The sequence below is a fragment of the Malaya genurostris genome, chromosome 1 (genome assembly GCF_030247185.1).
Source record: "Malaya genurostris strain Urasoe2022 chromosome 1, Malgen_1.1, whole genome shotgun sequence".
Lineage (NCBI taxonomy): Eukaryota > Metazoa > Arthropoda > Insecta > Diptera > Culicidae > Malaya > Malaya genurostris.
This window is the reverse complement of record NC_080570.1, coordinates 84,216,573-84,240,370: the sequence shown is the minus strand read 5'-3', so window position 1 is coordinate 84,240,370 and position 23,798 is coordinate 84,216,573. Positions and strand designations below refer to the sequence as shown.

Genomic DNA, 23,798 nt, shown 5'->3' with positions numbered 1-23,798 from the left:
AAAGTAATTCCTATCCTCAAACCTGATAAAAACCCAGCAGAGACATCAAGTTAACGACCAATTAGCTAACTTTCTTCTATCAGTAAACTTTTTGAAAAAATTATCTTGTTGAGAATGATGTCTCATATAAATGAGAATTCAATTTTTTTATCAGAGCAGTTTGGATTTCGTCATGAACATTCAACTACTCATCAACTTGTAAGAGTTACGAACATGATAAAAGCAAATAATTCTTGTGGGTTATCCACTGGAGTTGCTCTTCTAGACATAGAAAAAGCATTCGACAGTGACAATGTTTGGCACAAAGGTTTAATAGCAAAAATGTCTGATTTCCAGTTTCCTATTTATTTGATCAAAATGATTCATATTTATTTAACTGATCGTACTCTTCAGGTTAGCTATCAGAATTGTAAATCTGAATTGCTACCCGTACGTGCCGGTGTTCCGCAGGGTTCGAGCGTAGCTCCAATCTTGTATAATATTTTCACTTCTAATCTTCCAAATCTACCCGTTGGTTGTCAGAAATCGCTATTCTGTGACGACACAAGTCTGTTAGCCACAGTACAAAGAAGTTTAAATATTTTCAGTGATTATTTTTCAAAATGGAAAATCAAACCAAATGCAGCAAAAACGTCATTAATTATCTTTCCTCACAAGCCAAGAGCTTCTTTTCTTAAACCAAACAATAATCACATTCTCAAATTGAATGGCTTGGAATTGACATGGTTCGATCAAGCTAAATACTTAGGTTTAACTTATGACAAAAAACTCACTTTCAAGGATCACATCACATCCAGGCAAAGTGTAATAAATATATTAAATGTTTATATCCTCTTATAAACAGAAATTCTAAGCTTTGTCTAAAATACAAATTGTTAATTTATATACAAATTTTCAGACCAGCCATGCTTTATGCAGTACCAATTTGGTCAAGTTGTTGTTCCACCAGGAAGAAAACGCTTCAAAGGATTTAGAATAAAATTCTGAAAACGATTTTGAAGCGTCCTCTCTGGTTTAGTACAAATGAGTTACACAGACTCACAAATATAGAACCATTAGATGTAATATCACATAATATTATAAGCAAATTCCGACAAAAATCAATGCAATCTTCAATTGAATCGATTCGCTCTCTGTATTAGTTAGTAAGTTAGTATATAAGTTCCTTTTCCCCATTACACAATACAAGTAGGTTTAGAATTTTCCCTACACAAAAAACTCAGAATTGCCGTAGCAAATGATGCCCTCATGGTATCAACCAAATCATATATATAATTGGGCTGAAGAGTCACCACTTGTGGCTGAACACCCAATTTAAATCTTAATAATTTAATTTTAACTCATATTCCAATAAAAAGTTATTTAAAAAAAATCATCGCCTAGCACACAGCGTGTTTTGTTCAATTTTGTATAGCGTGCAGGATTGCCACATTTAAATCTGTATTATCTCGACATAACTTTTTACAAATTGAATAGATTATGGTAGTTTCTACCCAAAGAAAGTTTTTGATTGTGTTCAATTTTATAAGAAAAAATCTTGAGAGAATATTCTAGTGATGATTTTGAAATATGATAATGGCATCATTACACCACTATTTGGATTGAAAAAGGTTTTTCTTCCCGGGAAGGTGTGGCGGGAATGTAAAAGCCATAAACAGTTTTAAAATTGTGTAAAATCTTCAAAATTTGAATAAAAACTAGTAGAGTTTTTACGTCATGGTCGTACGAACCGACTTCGTATACGCCGGTTCTCGGTTTCCGGTACCGGAAGTGCATATAATAATGAACCCACTTCGTTTTCTTAAGGACAGCCTACGCGAGCAAAGCACTGTTTCATTCTGTATGTTATATTAGTTAATGCACAAAAAATCCCTTGGTTTCTTTCAAAAATAGAAGAGAAATGTTGTATATATCGACTGAAAGTTGAGTTAATAGTTTTTATTTGTGGCTTTCTCAGTCTAATGCATGTGGCAGACGATGTATTTGTTAAATTGCCCGACGTTTCGGCCGTTTTTGATGGCCTTTTTCAAGGGAAACTACAATTAGTGTAAATTTATTGCGGTGGAAATTTTGTACAATAAATAAGGGTATACATAGTGTATGTGAACTCACTTTAGTCTTTTCGTCGTTGTCTGTGTCGTTTATCGCCAACGATAGGATGTTCAACATATATTGTGCTGGACGGTAATTAGTGGATGGATTGAAAAATAATCACTTTGGTTTCTCAGCACTACAGTTTCACACTCGAACTGTACGCAATTGTCGCTAACGGGTTGTTTAAAGATGGTTGATTTCTAGCTGCTGTGGGCGCAATATACGGTGTGAGTACCGAAGTACTATTGTTCATTTTCGTTTTGCTACTATTTCGTCGATTTCTGCTGGTTTTGATGGTGTGCAGGGCCGGTGAAACATGTTAATCCCAGGTGGGTAATTTTTCGTACCGGGGGGAACGACCCACCATTTCGAAGTATTATTGTATAAGTAATACTAATTAATTGTAATAGTAATTGTATAAATTATATTTATAAAAGGAAAGGTCGATTTTTGATTAAAATCTTGTTTCGGTGTAACTTTGCATGAGACGCGAAAATTTGAAATCTAAAGCATTTTTGGTATTTTGTCTTGAAACAAAATTGCGCATTTAAAGATCGAATAAGACCTAAAACTACTGTGGGGTTGTTCGAGCTGTTGACGTAGGACTACATAACTAGTTTCAAAATCACTGATGGAAGGTGCTGAACTCGTTCATCCAGTACTTCATAATCGAAAAGTAATGCCTTGGTGTTACATTTCTATTGGCGTTCTCGCAAGATTTTTCTCACTTCGTCAGACACTCGAACTAACCAGATCTTTTGCCAGATTTCCCCAGATTTTGTCAGATTTCCCAGTTCTTTATGGGTTTGGGCCTCTATACGATAGGTGGTGAGACCTTTTTTTTGTTTTGCTCGATGAAAATGAAGCCCGGTCAAAATTTCCTTGTATATAGTAGATCCAGACAAATCCAGATAAATTTTTGAATCAGAGACAGACTTTTGAAAAAATAAACTGGCAACTCTGGCCATCAGGGTTTTTCAATGCAAAACGCCATGAGAATCCTTTCAGGTCGGGACTCGAACATACAACATCTGGCTTATAAGACCAGCGCCCTATGCATTGAACCGCCAACCAATGCTCGAAACCATCGATAATTTCCTCGAATACGAAGAATCAGCTGATTTTCGATAAAAATGTGTCTCGTGCGTATCGAGTGGCGCACGAAACAAATCCATAAACAGTCCAGCCCAGCCGCTGATGTACATAACACATTGTTCAAAAAGTCCCGGGACTGACCCAAAGATGACATTTGTGATGTCAAACAAACCTTACTTTTCAAAAGTAACCACCTTCAGATGACATGTATAAAATTTTTACGTTAGTTACGTTATTTTTTAATTCACGAAAACGTGGAAATAACGTAGTCCTTGTATTGATAAAATATTTCTCCTTAAAGAGAAAGTCCAGCATTCAGCAATGAGTTGAGAAGTGTTACTCGGATCCATTGAAAACAAAGATTTCTGTCATCCGGAAAAAAAATTAGGCAAATTTTGATAATCGTAATGAACGCAAAACCAAAGCTCGTTTGATTAGGTGTTTTGAGATGGTTAGCACATCAACAGAATATGCTTTTTCGATCTTACGCGAAAATCTGGGCATAAAAATGGTCTTTTCCAAATGTGTGCCATGTTCACTTACAATGGAACAAAAGCAACAACGCATCAACGATCCAGAGCGCTGTTCGGCACTATTTTGTCGCAATAGAAAAGATTTCTTGCGTTGGTATGAAACAATGAACGAAACATGGATCTAACAGTTTTCGGCGGGATCATATCCGCATTCAGGTGGAGAAAGTCATCCGAAAATGCAACAGGTAGCTAAGACAATCAAGGCGTCAGTTCTGCGAAGCTCGAGTATAATTAACATCGACTATTTTAAAAAGGAAAGTGCCATCAAAAGTGATTATGATGACGAATTACTGATGCATTTGAAGAGCAAAATCGAACAAACAGCCTCATATGAAAAAGAAAAAAAATTAACCAAGACAATTCACCGTGTCACAAGTCAATAAAAACAATGGCCAAATTGAACGAATTGGGCACCGATCTGTTTCCTCATTCACCATATTCTCAATAACCGAACCTTCAGCAACTACTTGTCCTTTTATGATCTGAAAAAGATACTCCCGAGAAAAATTATTGGCTCGAATGAGAGAGTCATCGTTGCAACTGAATCCTATTTTGAGACCATGCACAATTCATCCAATAAATAAGGTATCTAAAAGTTAGAAAAAACTAGAAAGGTAATTATGTTGATTAATAAAAAAACTTTGCACATGAATTACGGTTTTCCTAGTTAGTTCCTGGACTTTTAATAATAATACGGTAATATCTAACCGCACAGGGTGCAAGTCGATTCGATACTAAATCTTGATTAGTGTGAGTGATTTTCTTAAATGCGAGCGCGCTCATTGAAGAGCAGAAACCGTAAACTTGTGTATACGAATCTGTCGTATATGTTAGCGGAAACAATGACAACGGTTTGGAAAATAGTGCAAATTAGACATGGTTCGTTATTAATTGAAGTTTCTATATCTATATAATATCAATATCAATGCATTTCCAAGCAGTATGTATAATGATATCGAAAATCAGTTAAAAATGGTTGAGTGCGGTTTCATTTGCATTGATGAGACGCTTAAGCTTGACTCCTCTACTAGACGGTGAATGTTTATTTACTAAATGACTTCTGTTTGCTCAAATGAACCTTGTCACGTCTCACTTTACTTTTGTATATCTTCAAATCCAGACTCTACATTGAGTACCAGCATTCTATAATTTTGATTTCATTTATTATTTCGAGCTACAATAAAAATATTCTTATTTGTATAAACAATACAAATTTTACCATTGATTTTCTCTTGAAACTGCAGGTGGGTAATTACCCACCTTTGGAATTTTCGGGTGGGTAGTACTACCCACCGTACCCACCTCTTTCACCGGCCCTGATGGTGTGTAGTATACCAGCATATGTGATGTTGAGACCATTCAGACCTGTGGAAGCCGTTACACCGGAAAATGTGAGTGAAGTGACAAAACTTATAATGAAAGTTCGTAAAGTGAAGCTCCGTGAGATTGCTGAGATGACACAGATATCATATGGAATATAGAATTTCGATGGAACAAAATGCACCCTGCCACAAGTCGATGAAAACAATGGCGAAATTGAACGAATTGGGCTTTGATCTGCTTCCCCACCCCCATACTCGCCAGATTTAGCCCCCAGTGACTACTGGCTCTTTGCTGATCTTAAAAAAAATGCTCCAGGGAAAAGGATTTGGCTCAAATGAGGAGGTCATCGCTGAAACTGAAGCTTATTTTGAAGCGAAAGAAACATTGTATTGAAAAATTGGAAAAACGTTGGAACCATTGTATCACCTTAAAAGGTGATTATGTTGATGGATAAAAAAAAATTGCAAAAAAAATGTTGTTTCCATTGTTAGTCTCGGGATTTATTGATCCATGTGTTATACCCTTATTTATTGTACAAAATTTCCACCGTAATAAATTTACACTGATTGTAGTTTCCCTTGAAAAAGGGCATCAAAAGCGGCCGAAACGTCAGGCAATTTAACGAATACATCGTCTGCTTCATGCATTAGACTGAGAAAGTCACAAATATAAACTATAGAAGAGAAAAATGTTGAATAGAATACCACAATATTATATATGAGAAAGGCATCATTACACCACTAGGTGGATTAAAACAGGTTTTTCATTTTAGGTGTCGTCATTTTTCGAAAACATAATATTTTCATTTTGTCGTGAATACGACTTACTTTACTATGGGGCGCCTTTTTAAAATTAGCCATACGGAAGAATGGGCAGAACTTAATCGTGAATATTTCGACTTGTATTAACGACAGGGACATAATTCTTTCACTATTTCATCAAAAATATGATCAGGAATTTAGGATAATATTCTGACCGGTGGGAGATAACCACAAACAACTCAAAAATGAAGTTTTCTCAAAATTTGAAAACCGCGGTGAACTCTTTACTTTCCTTTGAGTTTTTCGCGCAAGGACGACGATTTCGAGGTAGTCAGGTATATCTTTAACTGAACGTTACAAAAGGGGAACCGTGGTCAAAAAACGATAATTTCTTCTTGTGCGTTGGACGGAAGCAGACGTCGGGGCGAGAAGCGGCATCGGAGAGCGCACCTTCTACGTGGTTAAAAACCTCAAACGCTCAGGTCGTAGTTCTCATTTGCCTTCCGGTCGTCAAGGCGAGAAGACGCTTGGCACTTCGAGCGGATGTGTTGCGGTTTGTACGCAAAACTGCTTTCAACTCAAACAAGAGCGATTTCATCATACAACAGAGCTGCTGGTCGTTTGCATTGGAAGAGAAAGAAAACGAAAAGTGGCCAACATTATATAAAATCAGCCGTTCTAATGGCACTAAATGTTATCTAAAGAAATATTGAGATTACCTCTTTGCAAATCGAAGGTAAAAATTATCAGTTTAGTGAAAATCCAAAATAATTTGATTTGCTTCGTGAACTTTTCGCTGTGCGAAAATCGTTCGAGAAAAATGTTCCGAACTGTGCTAAATATCGTACAGAACTTCACAATTTGGTCCTTCTGAAAGGCAGAAATGAATCCTGTACAGCATCTTGATAGTTCCTTTCAATGAAATATGCAAATCCGAAATGAGATAATCCACGTCAAAAATCGTTCATAATTCTAGTAATGAAAAGGGGGAAAGTTTCACAATTCATATAAAGAAATCGTGCCAGTTTTATTCGTATTCATGATATCCAGTTATGTCTCTGACATTACGCACCCGTACTTTTTTTTTATTGAAGATATTTTTATTCAGGCCTATTTGCGTACAAGCTTTACGTGGCCGATTGAGCCTATTTTTTAAATAATTTTTTTTAGTTGGATCTCGTTGTCACCCTTTTTCTAGGGGAGAGGAGCTTCCATTTCCCTCCTGCGAGGATTGAGGGGCACTTCGTTCGTGGTTCGTCTCGTCATCCATTGCCGCATCGATGGTATTGTTGTCGATTTCCGTCTTCTTTTCGTTGCTAGTTGCTGTAGATGCACCTTGTTGTACATTGGTTGCAATTGCTGGTTGGTTGGAGGGTAAGTTGTTAACTGCAGCTGGTGTACTTTGTTCTATAGGGGATGATGATGGATTCCTTGAAGGGGATGCTTCATTGTTGTTGGTGGCTGTCACAGGTGTACTGGGGTTGCTTGGGGTTGGTGTGAACGAAGCACCGTTGTCCTTTGGTGTAGTTGTCTCCTTGTCCAGTTTATCACATGGCTTACCATAGTGAACAGCTTTTTGGCAATATTGACATGTGGCAATCTGATTGTCATAGGTAGGTCATATGTCAATTCTTGTATCTTGACCGAAAATCACATAAGAAGATATAGCCTTCTTCAAGTGTATGCGTAATAAACGTACTCCATTTAGAATAACGGGGAAAAAAATCTTCCACTTTTCTTTTTCGATAGAGAGAATCTCTCCGTATTGGGACATAGTTTTGCGAATATATGAATCGGTGACGCTCAAGGGAAGATCATACACACGCACTTCTATAGCACTATCTTCCATATATACTTGAATGTTATATGTTCTCGTGCTCCACATAGTGCACATTGTTATTGTCTTTTGCGAATTGAATTGCATTCAACTCTTTATAAAACTGGATGTAAACAACATTATTCGTCTTATTGCATTGAAGTAAATGCACACGTTTAATGTCAAGATGCATTTGTTCCTTAAGCTCCTTCAAGTTCTCGTATCGAAGGTCGAATTTTGCACTGCCTGAAGTCCACAAAAATTGTATTCTTTCGTGTCGGCGGTAGCATTGGTTCGTTTGGTTCACTCATTTCGAGGTCGTTCTATTGTTCACTACACAATAGTGTACTTGGTTTCTTCTGTCCCAAACGTAAGCGGTTTTGTTTTATCGACTGACTTGGATGAGACGAGAAAACGAACTGATAATATTTTAATTGTTTATGATTCTGATAAAAAAAAACCTATTTTAATCCACTTATTGAAGTTAATAATAATTCTTCTTTATTTTCCATCGTCGCACTGAGTGATCAAACACACCTCATTTCTAAACTCGGAATTTGGACCCTGATAAAATTGAACAGCAACCTATGAGACTATAGTAACTTTTATTTGAGCCTGTTTGGAAATCACTCAAATCATCACTGAGAAAATTGTGTGAGTCTCGTTTTATATTTTTGACCACTATTTTCGGTACTTCTGAAACCGGGAGCTTGAAACCAGTATAGTCGAAGTTGGTTCGTTTAGTAAGTTTCTAATATAGCCTACAAATTGAATCAGTTTTAAGCCAAATCTACAAGAATTTTACCCTCTTTTGCATCGTCGCTCTAAATGACGGTGTGCAATTTCAAGCACACTTTACTCTATGAAAGCATGATGAAATTCAATAGCAAACTATGGAACTACGAGATGTTTTATATTTTTATCCATACTCACACACACGTACAGAAACATACATTGCTCAGATCGATGAATTGTGTCGAATGATATAGAACACTTAGCCCTCTGGGCCAAAATTCACAGCGATTTTGCTATTCAAATGTACATCATTTGAGACAGTAGTTAAAATCACGTAAAAACTACGTTCATCACACCATTCAATTTAATTTGTATTTGCAATATTCATTTTTAAGACATAACGCCTGAATTTATGTTGCAACGTCAAGTTTAAATTTCAGCGAAATCAGTCCAAATAGATCATGATCCGAGAAGTTTTAATCATGGTGTATTATCATAACATGGAAATATATTATATCCCCCAAATTATGATTCGTTTCGCTCATTTCTAGAATCGGAATTTTGACCGTGTAGCATTAGGTATATAATAAGCTCCAAATACTAATGGCCGAGGATAGAATCTAATAAACGTTCTATTGAGACTATTTAAATGGTATAAGAGAGGTATTATCACATCGCTGGGTGGATTAAGAAGGGTTTATTTGTTTCTAATTGCTAACCACTTCAACTGCTGATGCTTTAATGAGATGAAACGTAATGGTAAATGAACTAATCGTGGACACTACGCATAAACCGAGGTATCAACAACGCGTGAGAAACAGAATTGGGTTTTATACCCGAAATGGGAGCTCGATAAAAAGGATTAAGAACTACTGCTGTCCATTGAGCGTTGTCAATCTGTAATATGAATTATTATAATGATTCTGGTTTATTTATTTTTTTCAGGAAACATGCATTTACAAACAGCTGGTCATATTATAAACATAAAAAGTTTCTGTTTGAATCACGAGGAATCTAGTAATATTTTTAATTTGAAAATGAATCAAACGATTTCTTCCAATATTAAGATGCAAAAAATTTATGTCAAGCTTCTAAATACAAACCACATAAATAAATTGATTATCGCTAGTGACATTGTTCTGGCTGAAACCACAGAGTTTATAAAAGGTAGCTTGTATATTTGATAGCGATCGCTTAGCATGTGTAAATCACGAAATGTACTACATGAGATAAAAATTTAAAATCCGCAGGCATCGTTGAATAAGTGGTGTAAGTAAACTGAAAAAAATTCCACTTGAGCAATGCATTAACTTATTGCAGGACGATTTGATGATGATGATTCATCCGCAAATATCAGCGGAGCGAGAATCCCAGATCTGGTAACGAGATAGATATAACAAAAATTCTTGTACCCTTTGCATTTGTATTTGTATGCAAGTAACTTTTTGAATGTTCGGGTTTGTTTGCTTGTAATGTATCACACACTATCCTCTCAAATATCGCTTACTCACACTTTGGCATCAATATCCCCCGCTGATTGTGGTCAATGAACAACAAGGCAATTGCAATCATGCTTTTGACAGATCAATTGAAATCATAACAATGTCTCCGCTGATTTCTGGTTACTAGTGTATTGCCGCGTGTCCGAGCGGCGGGCAGGGCAGGACTGGATAAGCGTTTCTTTTTGGTTCTATGGTCGGCAAAATGGAAAATCAGGATTTACTCCTCATACATTTTATTCATTGGCACTGTGTTCAATTTGTTTTCTGATGTGGAACACATCTTTATTTTCTATACAGGGGTGCAAATTATAAATTCAAAGGTAAATACAAGTAGAAATGTTGTCAGCTTTTGAACACTTACAGCTAAGTCAGTTTAGTTTCAATCAGTAATACTATTTTATCCATTTATTCGAAATATTTCTACGTAATGATTTGAATATTCATGGCCATGTATTTTTAATTGTATATCATTGAAATGTTGATTCATAGCTACTAGTGTCCTATTTTGTCTGCTAAAAATCTCCGCCATGCCGGATTTCCCTGGCATATACGACGGTTTTGAAGGAGTGAGCGATATATCAATGGAAAGCATCGCTCTGATTGGTCAATCAATGCAAAAGCGAAGCTGTTGAAAGCACGCGAATCTATAAATATAAGCGAAATTATAGCTAACATTTCAGTCCTACGCGTAGCATGCTAGAGATAGGTTGTTGCTAGACAGCAAGACAAAAATACCATAAAACGATTTGAAGCTTTAATTGGTATGCTCTGATCATGTGTCATGCAAGTTCGGATGAAATTCCATGTTATGTCGTTTTTGACAGAGAAATTGCAACTACCTCAGGGTAAATTTTGAGTGCTTAAGATTAATTTCTAATTTATATAAAACGAACTCGATTAATAATGAGAAAAAGTTTATCGCTTCAACCGAAATCGCAGGATAGTAGCGAAACTTAACGCTATAAAAATAACTGAATGCATACAAAACTTGAGCACAAGCTTGGCGAAGAGAAATTTAAATATCGAAAGTATGTACAAAAATTTTTTTGTAAACATTTGGGATATTGAAGAAATTTCGTCAGCTGTAAAACAAATACAAATCACGACAAACAATGTTCGGTGTTGGTTCCTAATCAAGATCAATCTAAGCAGACTCTCGTTCAATTGCGGATTAAAAAGTGTGACGATTGATTGAACTGTTTGATTGTAGATCATTAGAATTTTTTTGCCGTGTTCCACATCAATGGCTGCGAACAACCTCATGAGGCTGATCCTCGTAGTTTTTTTTCGTACAGTAGTAAACGCGATTACACTTCTAGTTCAAGTGAACCATTACGATGCTTTGAAGATGGTTCAACTAAGAAAGTAGTGCTTTAAGAACGTATTTAAATAGACTAAAGGCATTTAGGGATTTACCTTATTTTGTGCTAAGACACAACCAATTCCATTATCTTTACGTTTCGTCTTGGACTCGTCAGTGCGTATCAGTTTATGTTGAACTTTTATGCCACCTGCAGTTCAACATAAACCGCTATTATTTGCAATGCATTTATAATTGGCACTGAAGTGCTTAACCCTTATTGACATACCGAACGAAAACAACTTTCGTCTAATACTACCCGCTTGAGATGGTCATTTAGGGTAATTTTCGTTCGACACGTCAGGGAGGACTTAGAACTTCGGTTTTAATTTTAAGTATCTATTCTGCAGTTATCAATTACTTTACGTCTGCCTAGCGGTTTATGTTGAAGTGCAAGTGGCATAACAGTTAAATATAAAATGTTCTGCACTGACGAGTCTGAAGCGAAAAGTAAAGATAACGAAATCTGTCATGTGCCCTTGCACAACATAAGGTTAATCCTTAAATTACAATCTAAATCAGCCAGTATAAGCCGAAACTCGTTTTAGTTCGGCACTTCAGGAAGAATTTAGCACTTCGGTGCTAATTATAAGTGTTTCGCAAATAGCAATTTCTTTACATCTGCCTAGTTTATGTTAAAATGCAGGTGGCACCACAGTTCAGCATAAACTGCTATGCTATGCAGTAAGACGAAAAGTATAGATAATATATTAAATGCTCCATCTGTCGATGTTTAATCGATGTTAAGTAATCCATGTTGCATCAATTTGAAGCTAATCACACTAAATTACCTATTCCGGAAGGATTTTTCAAAGATAATAGAACAATTGGTAGATATTTTTACAAAAAATAATTTATTAAAATATGACACTCCGGTAATACCTACGGATGACGAAATATTAAGAGGAGGTTGAATTTTCGTAATCAAGATGTTACATCTCAAAAACGACGTGTTTTGCGTGTGTAATGAACTAGACCAATTATTACGAGCTATTTAAAGTAAGGAATATGAAATAAAAGCACAACTATCTTTTATATTTCATGTTGTTACGTTTCGTCTTCGAATCTTTTATAATTGAAAATTACGCCATGTCCAAGATACCTTCGCCATGATATTGTGTAAGGTTACTGATAGTCAACAACAATGTTACAGAGCTCGATATTCGAAATTGGTTCAAGGAAGTGTTAGCGATTTTGGAAGAAGAAGTGCTTTCTGAAGTCTTTATGAGCGCCGACGGTGTACTGCATGACCTTCTATCTTGATCCAGCTACCGTTAAAGAGATTTCTAGACATGGAAAAAATGTATACAAGGTCTTGAGCAGGGTTCTGCAAAAAGGAATATAACAGTTATGTTTACTTGTGCGGCCAATGGAAAGAAATGGGTGTTTGCAAATTTATTTTTTTTTCAATTTATATCCTCACCAGAAACGACACAGGAGAAAGACGTTTTAAGCATCGGTGTCCAGCTATTTTTACTTCACGTCGTACATTGCAATATCATATAGCGATATCTTTTTGCTTTTAAGCAAGGATGGCTTTTATCGTATCAAATAATGCTCACTCGCAACTCTTCCACGATTAAATCAGTGCCATCAAAGAGAATCGGAAATCATCGCAACAACAAAAAAACCGGCATGGTACATTTAACATAGAATAGACACTAGTGCGAGAGCGAATTTCTCTCGGTGAACCGTCTGAGAATCAACGGCTAGCACGCTGCTGTGGGGATTCTCTCTGAAGCAACAAACGGTCGCTTATTCTCGTTTCGCGATCCGATTCTGTATGGGCAGTGGATAATTGCGATAGAATCATTTTACTGTTGCCGCTTATTCTAACTATGTGCATATAACCTTTGTATAATTTGTGTCTATGAAAATGTATGTGAATGCTCCACACAAGGGTTTTTAAATATTGCAACCTAGTATGAGAATCATCAAGTTGAATCATCGACTCGATTTTCTGCGATAATTGTCAACTTGCGATTTTCTCTTGGTAAATTCCACACAGCGGCGATCATTATCAGACTGAAATTTTCTTTAAGGGCCATGAAATACTCAGAGTATGAAGTGGAGCGAAGAAATGTAGACAAATTCTCTCGAGGTTCATGCATTGAGAGACTCGAATTCTTGTAGCATCTTCTACCGGATTGAAAATGTTGTATACAATATAGATAAAAATCGAGCAGCTTCTGTCAAATTTTCAGCAATCACCAACACTGCTTTTAAGTAGACAGATTGAGAAATTGCGCTTTTAGCAAACAGCTGTATTAGAGATGACATTGTTCTATTGGGATCTAGAATAGCTTTACAATCAACCCGCATAATTGGAAATGGGAACTGGGAATTTTTATATACTTTAAACTATAATTATATAAAAATCTTTTGTGTTGTGGTAACCTCATTATTCATGATGCAGGTGATTGAAATTATAATGAACTTCTACTAACCATGACTTCACTATGGCTATTATCGTTGTAGTAAAGTTTTCTATGACTTTATTTAATAAAGCTCCAACTGCCTACTGTAATAAATGAGCGAATTCAAAAGATTTATTTTGCGTTAGCTCAACTGGATTATTCTCATACACATTTAGAGTAGCTCTATCTTCTATGAAACATAACATATATTTTTTCGTACCAAATATAGCAGCAATACGTTGTGACCCATCATACGTATTGTTAAATATAAATATTACACTCATTGCATCTAGTGTATATTGAATTTATGAATAGTCCAGACCAATTCATTCTCGGATTAAAGCTACACGTTTGATTTCTTAATTAATTATTTGTTTTCTAGACAGAGCTTAGAATTTCTGTTTATAAGAGGATATAAACATTTAATATATTTTTACACTTTGCCTGGATTCCTTCAATGTGATCCTTGAAAGTGAGTTTTTTGTCATACGTTAAACCTAAGTATTTAGCTTGATCAGACCATGTCAATTCCAAGCCATTCAATTCGAGAATGTGATTATTGTTTAGTTTAAGAAAAGAAGCTCTTGGCTTATGAGCAAAGATAATTAATTTAGTTTTTGCTTCATTTGGTTTCATTTTCCATTTTGACAGATAATCACTGAAAATATACCGAACACTCTTAGATTTCTACCTGCACCTAACAGACTTGTGTCGTCACAGAGTAGCGATTTCTGACAACCAACGGGTAGATTTGGAACATCAAAAGTGAAAATATTGTACAAGATTGGAGCAACGCTCGAACCCTGCTTAACACATGCTCGTACGGGTAGCAATTCAGATTTACAATTCTGATAGCTAACCTGAAGAGTACGATCAGTTAAATAAATTTGAATCATTTTTATCAAATAAATAGGAAATTGGAAATCAGACATTTTTGCTATTAAACCTTTGTGCCAAACACTGTCGAATGCTTTTTCTATGTCTAGATGTCTCTGGTAAAAAAATTTAATTCTCGCTTATATGAGACTGTTATAACCAGATCAATTGTAGACGGATTTTTCACGGAAGAGAAGCAAGTCGGATTACTGCGATGAAGAACTGTGAAGTAACCAGCTGAGAGTTGATTATGAAGTATTTTACCATTACTGTTATTTTGCCTACAATTCCACTGGACATGCTTAGCATTTAAGTCCCCTATTACGAAAAATTTCGGTCGATATCTTGTGAGTTTTTGCAAATCGCCTTTAAAGAAATTTAATTGTTTGCCGGTGCATTGGAATGGCAAATATGCTCCAGCGATGAAATAAATTCCATGAATGGTTTCAACTTCGATTCCCAAGCTTTCAATAACTTTAGAATTGAAAGCAGGTAAAATTCGACGTTTAATTTGCCGTTGGACAAAAATGGCAACTCCACCACCCATTCCAGTAAACCTGTCAAATCGATTAACCACATAATGTGGATTACTTTTCAATTTGACATTTGGTTTAAGAAAAGTTTCTCTCACAATGGCAATATGAATTTTGTGAACTTTGTGAAAATTGTAAAATTCATCTTCACTCGATTTCAAAGATCGAGCATTCCAATTTAAAATATTCAAATAATTATTGAACATCACTGTTGAATTTTAAATTCATTATAATATTATTTGCAAATTGCCATCCGATTTGAAATGCTTCAAAATGTGATGAAGTCGAATTCATTCGGATGATCATTTGAAAAAGTTGATCTTGTAGGTAGGTCATTTTATTTTCAGTTATATCGCCTAAATCAACTTCATTTAAAGAAGGAAATGTCTTTGAAAGAATATTTGTAGGTAGACTGCTATTAGACATGCCATTAGAAGAAGATGATATGGCCGAACACCTATTGATAAATTGTTTTCGTTAGACCGCCTTGCAGGTCCTGTGTTTTGATTATTTACATTACAGGGTCCGGCATTCGAAGTGTAACCAACTTCAGACCTTCGAGCCTGGCGTCAAGGTAAATGCGACATATTATTGCGAAAGTATTCTGGAGGTTGCTTTGAAGCCGTGGGCAGACAAACATTTCGGTGGCAGACCATGGACGTTTCAGCAGGACTCGGCACCGTCTCACAAAACTCGAGTGAACCAAGAATGGCTGAAAAACAACGTTCCGAACTTCATCACGTCCACACAATGGCTCTCGAATTCACCAGATGCGAATCCACTGAATTATTCTCTTTGGGCCATTTTGGAGAGCAAAGTCCGAACTAAAAGATACACCAGTCTCGAGGCGCTGAAAAAAGTTATTGTCCGCGAGTGGGCCAAAATACACCTGCAAGTCACATTCGGGCAGCTTGCGATTCGTTTTTTGACCGTCTCAAGGCCATAGTCAAGGCAAAAGGTGGTCATATCAAGCAAAAGTGAATTGATTCTGAATTTTGTATTATTTTTACACATTTTGTACTTTGAATTAAGTAAAAGTAATTTTCCAAACTGAATTTATGGCCTTTTTAATTGGTTACACTTCGAGTGCCGGACCCTGTAGAAGAATTAAGTGGTAGATTTCTACCTGACATTAGAAGAAGATGATGACGAGGTCGATCTACCTATCAATAAATTGTTTTCGTTAGAAGACGAATTGGAAGGTATACCTGTTTTTTGTTTCAAATTCGAAGAAATAAGTGTTTTGGAAGAATAATTTGTGGCATTTGTATCGGTTTTTTGATTTTCAGGCATGCTCTGTAAATTTAAGGTAGTTGATTTGACTTGTTGTCTAAGCGAACGAGCGTTTAAAATTTTTTCCCTGACAGGACATTTCAAATAATTGGATTCATGATTTCCATCGCAATTTGAACATGAACATGGTTTCATTCATTGGACAAACGTCTTTCGAATGCAATTTACCACAATTCAAACACCGTATATCCATATGACAATTTTTTATTCCATGGCCGAAGCCTTGGTAACGACGACATTGCGTTAAGTTTGCAATACGATTATGCCGTTTATAATATTCCCAATGAATTTGAATGTGGGAAATGAAACGTACTTTTTCTAAAGTTTTCAAATGGTTTACATTACTTCGATTGAAGTGTATTAGGTAAAGTTCATGGGAAATTCCAGAGCGTGGTTTAGAAGTACCATTCGCTTTTTTTATATAAGTAAGTGGGAAGGGGCAAAACCAAGCAATTCTTTTAGTTCATTTTTAATTTCATCAGTACTTTGATCATTTGATAAGCCTTTCAAGACAGCCTTGAAGGATCTGTCTGATTTTATATCATATGAATAAAATTTATGAAGTTTCTCGGTCAAATATCGGATAAGACGTTCATAATCTTCCAATCCATCAACCAAGACTCGGCATTCTCCTCTTCGTCCGATTTGAAATGAGACTTTTACTTCCGGGAGAAAAGTAGAAAGCTCAGTACGGAATGCTTTGAAGTCGGAAATCATCACCGTCATTGGAGGCATAGATTGATGTTTCTTCCCAGAACGACAAGCGTCCATTGGGAATTTTTGCAGAATTTTTTTATGTCGCTACAATCGGATTGGGGAAGAATCTCTTAAATATTGTTAGACGGAATAGAATCAACGGAAGGGCAATCCGTCCGTTGTCTTTTTTACATTCAGATTCTATAAGATCGTGAATGTTATTAGAAAAATGTTGAATAACGGATTGTGATTTATTCCGTATTGAATTATTTTTAGCCTTAGGCTTGTTGCCTTTCCGGTTGGACGCAGGCATTTTTTAAATGAATGAAATTTTAAATTAAATTAACTAGGTTAAATTAGTCTTCGATTAGACTCCTAGTTTGGAAAAGTCTTGATAAAGACTGATTTTGTGGTAGTCTTAATAAAGACTGATTAGTTCGAAGAATAGTCCTTTGAATAGCAAGCCTTAATAATGGCTGATTAATTTCTTAGTCACTTGAATATCACTCTTTAAATAGCCTTGAGAAAGGCTGAATAATTGTTAGGCTTTAAAAAGACTGTTAGTGATTCAGGTAGCCTTGAATCAATGAAACTCTAGGTAGCCAGAAAAAAATTCCAGGAGCCAAGAGCTAATACGCGTGCGGTGCGAACGACTGTTCAACACCGACTGAAGTGTTTGTATATTGATGAGCATGCAGCATGCTTCATATAATGGTAGAGAAAATGCTGTCCAGTTTAATTTACTAGATGCATATAAAAAAAATCCAAAATGGGTCTGACATATGTATTATATAGCAATTTTATAGTATATGGGTCTTGGAAATTATGACTGAAGCGTTTGATAAAGCCCAACATACTGTTTGCTTTATTGATTATTGTGTTGTAATGTTCCACAAATGTTAGTTTGGAGTCCAAGATAACATCTACATCTCGTTCAATTTTACTTTTTTATACTATTTGATTTCTTAAAACTATGTCTACAGAATGGGTTTAGTTTTTCCTACTGAAAGTTATTGAGTTGCATTTTGCCTTTCTCTATAGAAAGGTATTAAAATTGCTGGAAAAACCGACTTTCGAACGGAGCCTCGGAGACCCATAGTGTTATATACCATTCGATTCAGTTTGACGAGATCGTAAAATGTGTGTGTGTGTGCACTTTTCGAAGATATTTTAACTCGCTCAATTTTCTCAGAGATGACTGAACCGATTTTAACAAACTTGGGCATTTGTCGGGCCATTGATCAAATTCAAAGATCAAATGGCTGTGACTTTTGGTTCCGTAGATATGATTGTATAAGTGACGTAACCGACAAAAAGCATTGTATTTTTACGAGCTCAATTTTCTCAGAGATGGCTGACCCGATTTGAACAAACTTATGCTTGTTTAAAACCTACTGTCAGGCCATTGATCAAGTTCAAAGCTGAAGTGGCTGTGAATTTTGGCTATGAGATATGATTGTATAACTGACGTAACCGATAATTTGATTTTGCCGCTCTTATACATATAAGGGCGCCAATATATTTCGATCACCTCTAATTTCGTAAAGCGCTAGTACTCAAAAGTTTAAGCACATCGAAAAATGTCCTCATGCAAAATTTGAACTAAATCGGACATGCGTAAGGGGTGCTGCCCGGCGGTTAGGGTTTGAAAATTTTCGATTTTGAAAAATCACCATAGGGAAAAGTACATGAAATTTCCAAAATCGAAATTTTTTTTGATTCCAAAAATCTTAAAATTGTATGAAACGTCGAGATTTAGTGTCATCCAAAAAAAATTTTTTTTTTGAAAAAATCGACGATTTTGACGTCCCAGAAAGTCGATATTTTCAAAAAAAAAAGTGCGGGTGCGTAATGCCAGCGACATAACTGGATGTCGTGAATACGAATAAAACTGACACTTTATACTTCCGAATATCAATTAGTTAATCGATGGTGTGAATTGTGCAAGTTTTCTCATTTTTCACTACTAGAATTCGAAACAATACTCCTAAACTAAAGTACATACTAGTTACATTAAATATTCTGACATTAAACATTCAATAAATATTACAAAATACCCAGTATAGTTCTTTAAGGTAAAATAATGGTGATTCTTTCGAATAATTCTTTGGGTATACACTGTAAAAATTGCACAAAGCTAATCAAATTATCCTAGATTTGCAATACACTGATGGTATTAATGTTCGATTTGCAATTCCAAACTAGTGCTTGACATTTGCGTTGCCTATTTGTATGAAAAGAGTGATGCTAATCTAAAAAAAAACCCTTCTTAGTCCACTTAGTGGAATTTTCATATATCTTGAAAAATCACCATGAGGTGTACATGAAATTTTCGAAATCGAAAAAAAATGTTTGTTTCCAAAAATCTTAAAATTGTATGAAACGTCGAGATTTAGTGTCATCCAAAAAAAATTTTTTTTTTTAAATCGACGATTTTGACGTCCCAGAAAGTCGATATTTTCAAAAAAAAGTGCGGGTGCGTAATGCCAGCGACATAACTGGATGTCGTGAATACGAATAAAACTGACACTTTATACTTCCGAATATCAATTAGTTAATCGATGGTGTGAATTGTGCAAGTTTTCTCATTTTTCACTGCTAGAATTCGAAACGATACTCCTAAACTAAAGTACATACTAGTTACATTAAATATTCTGACATTAAACATTCAATAAATATTACAAAATACCCAGTATAGTTCTTTAAGGTAAAATAATGGTGATTCTTTCGAATAATTCTTTGGGTATACACTGTAAAAATTGCACAAAGCTAATCAAATTATCCTAGATTTGCAATACACTGATGGTATTAAGGTGAAATGTAGTGGAATGCGAAAATCGCGTTTTTGATCAATTATTCAAAAACTAGACCGATTTTCGAAAAACCAAAAACACTTAAGTTTTCGAAATCAGATTTATCATAACTAAGTATTCTTAGAATTTTGAAATTTTGCTTTGCCGAGCCGTAATTGGTTTTTGAAATGTATAAACGGTCACTGTTCCGTCCCACGGGGATGATTTTAGAACTGAAAAGTAGTATTTGTAGCAGAATTTCACAAAGAATCTGAAAATGCAACTCAAAATTATAAAATTTTAGCGAAAACAACCGAAAATTGAAAAAGTTTTCATAAACTTTTCTCCATTTTTTTTATTGCTTGCGCGCTGCTGTTTCGTATTGAGGTGGTGTGAGAAATGCACGGTGGGCACGGTGGCATTATATCGTGAGCAAAAAATAGATATAAAATAATGACGCGAATTTATGCAGCATTGGGTTTTGTGTTGAAATAAAAACGACTTGAATACAATAAAATGAGTATTGTAAGAAATCGTTTATTTTCTAAGTAGCTGTCATTTATACAAACAATGTGATAAACATTGAGGGCCAGCTTCGAGCCAGTCAGCATGGAAAACTTATTGGAATTCATTGGTTTTTCAATTATTATGAATACAATGAATCAACGCTTGATTTTGCTTTCAATATTCGATTGAATAATAAGGGACTACGAAATAACTTTATATTCAATTTCGTGCCCCAAATATGTGCTTGAGAAAAGATTCACTAAATAATTTTAACTGCATGGTATGATGAACTATTAGTTATAATTGGAATGTATTCCAATAATGTAATCTAAGAAATTATTAAACTATTGATGATTTCTGGCACCGGAGGCCAGAGGCTGTTTGGTCTTCGGTTCGTTATCGTTGAAACAGACATTTCTAGACTCATCACGCTATATAATTCCGAAAGTCGCTTCCGAAAAAAAGTTAATGGTGAATACTTTTACGTAAATTCTATCTCATCGGCGGGAAGGGCCTGGTGAACGACTGGCAAAGATATCGAAAATACTTGAATGTTCTCTTGTCTTCAACCGTTCTTTTGAAGGAGAATCTATGCTTGCTACTAAAATCAGGCATATACATGGTTAGCAAGTTAGTCAATACATATACATATAACCTCATGTTAATCATTCATAATTACTCATGATTTATAGCTCTAGTGTAAGAGTAATCACTAACAATGATGATTGAATCAGCATATATTCAAAGTGTGAAGAATTCTAAAATCCATTACGTCCCGTCTTTTTTACAAGCCAATATAACGAGAGGTAAACCCACTGCGCTCAATCATTGAAAAAAGTTCTTGTTTCTATTTGGCCGTTTTTCTTGGTACGCTTTGTGCGACGGTTCGTTCAACTGAAGCGGATAAAATTTTGCGCGCATTTTATGACGCTACATTTCACCTTAATGTTCGATTTGCAATTTTTAACCATTAGAAGGGCTGATTTTACATAATGGTCCCTATTTTTGTCCATTTTTCGTTGTATTTTGCTACAATGCAAAGGATGATGCAATCGATCTTCTTTGAAGGGAAACTTGCTCTGCGACCTGAGCGTTTGAAGCAAAAGGTCTGCTTTCATTGCCGACTGCTCCTCCTGACGACCGAAGTCCAAATTAGAGCATGACCTGAGCGTTTCACGCTTTATACTTGGTTTATTCTTACTGATATTGATGGGAGAACTGCCTCAAAACCGTCGTCCGGGTGCGAAAAAGGCAAGCAATCGTGATGAGTTTTCCTCATTATTTCCAAACGTTTTAGAATACTTTGTTTTTCAGTTGTTTATGGTTATCTCGTTAAACATTTTATCACAAATTCCTGATCATATTTGCGATAGCTTGTAGAAAAAAATATGTCGGTGGGGTAAGTACATCAAGAGATATTCGCGAGAAAGTTCTGCCCATTCTTGTACAGGGTAAATTCTGAAAAGGCGCCCCATAGTAAAGTAAGTCGTATTCACGACAAAAAATAATTTCGAGATAACACTAAATCTTGAAGTTTCATGCAATTCTAAGACTTTTGGCATCAAACATTTTTTTTCGATTTCGAAAATTTCATGTACACCTCATGGTGATTTTTCAAGATATATGAAAATTCCACTAAGTGGACTAAGAAGGGTTTTTTTTTAGATTAGCATCACTCTTTTCATACAAATAGGCAACGCAAATGTCAAGCACTAGTTTGGAAAAATGACGCTGACTGTGTGACATAAACACTGGAGCATGCTTTTGTGAACTCCGAAATTATATAATAAAAATATGAAATATATTTTCATGAGCGCTTGATTGGAACAACGATACCAAGTATGTGACATAAACACTGAAGCATGCTTTTGTGAGCCACTCGAATTAATCTGAATTAATTGGTGTCATAAATGAGCCAAAATTAGTGTCTGAAATTATTTCATAAAATGATAAAAAATTCATGAGACTGCTTTGAAGAAATAGAAAGCCATTATCACACCACTAGGTGGATTAAGAAGGGTTTCTTACATTGAGTTGGAGTATACTTTTGCAGCACCAATTCGTTAATATCGTTCTGGAATATTACGACGTCGTTTAAATTTTTTTTAATTTGAAAAAGCCATACTAGTTGAAAAAATTGTAAACGAAAAACTTTTTCAACAACTTTTTCGTTTACAATTTTTTGAAATAATTTTGGAATGCAAGGGATAATAGCTATTCCACGGTAGTTTCGAATGTTAGATTTTGAGCCATATTTGAATATTGGTACTAGAAAAGAAGATTTCCATGCTTTAGGAAAAGTACATTTATTAAGTGATAAGTTAAAAAGTAATTGTAGTGGTAGTGTGAGTTCTTCAGTAAGTTTTTTTTAGGAATATTGGTGGTATACTGTCAGGTCCAGGCCCTTTTGAGGCGTCTAAGTTTTTCAGTGCTGTCGAAATGTCATGTTCTGATAGATAGTTTGCAGATATATAGTTATGGACGAACCCGAATAGCATATGGCCCGTACGCACAAACCTCAGCAAAGTACGCGCCAGCAGTAAGACGCCAGTGTATCCAACGCGTGGAGATGTCAACCACCCTGTTACCAATTATTGAACCGCTGACATCGCAGCAGACATCCGGCCACCGTGGTTGCATAAGCCAGGAACCATTAATAATTGCATCAGCCAAAACCACTACGCCGCCGGTAGTCAGATCTAACGAACATTCAGGCAGGACAAGATAGTCAGTTCGATTTGAGAAGTGAAACAGTTCAGTCGTAAGAACCTCATGTAAATTAAAGTGTAACGTTTTTTAAAAATACATTCGTACGGCCCGGTCAGCCAACGTTGCGGGTTGCACACTAGTTTGTTAGTTTGAACTAATAGTAAACTTTCACTTCACTAGTTAGAGTTTCTTCACTAAATCGTAGGATTTAGTGAAGAAACTCTAACTAGTGAAGTGAAAGTTTACTAATAATTCAAACTAACAAACTAGTGTTCAACCCGCAACGTTGGCTGACCGGCGGAGAAGTTTCATCGAAAAGCATCGCAAGCCATCCCTCACCCCGTAGGCGATTCGTGTCAATCAATTGGAGGATCTCAACACTAAAGCGGTGGATTTAAATCTTTCAAGAACGAGGAACCGTGAGTAATCTCTCCCTTTCTTTTACTACAATTTTATGCCCAAATTTAATCCAATTTCAGAAGTAAGAATCTTAAAGTTCTCTGAAATGGAAAACATTGATTTGCAAGCCATCTTTGACCAAATTTAAAGCTTGGAACAAAGAATTGGTGCTCTCCAAATGGATAATAGCACTTTACAACAGCAGCAGCAACAACTGCAACAACAACAACCGCAAGCTCCTGCAATGGAGGAACGCCGCACTGACTTCTTTGGAATTCCTGATCCAATTCGGATGATTCCATCATTCGACGGGAATAAAAAACAATTGACTCATTGGTTAGACACAGCCAGAAGAGC

At 35.7% G+C, this 23,798-nt stretch overlaps 1 protein-coding gene across 2 annotated transcripts in view; it reads left to right on the top strand.

The window, feature by feature from the left end:
* Positions 1 to 23,798, top strand: part of LOC131440649 (SCY1-like protein 2) — a 375,664-nt gene that overhangs the window by 247,894 nt on the left and 103,972 nt on the right. For both annotated transcript variants that reach the window (XM_058612120.1, XM_058612119.1), the window contains one exon: positions 9,303 to 9,524. In XM_058612120.1, coding sequence (XP_058468103.1) covers positions 9,303 to 9,524 — 222 coding nt within the window. The remainder of the gene's footprint in view (positions 1 to 9,302; positions 9,525 to 23,798) is intronic.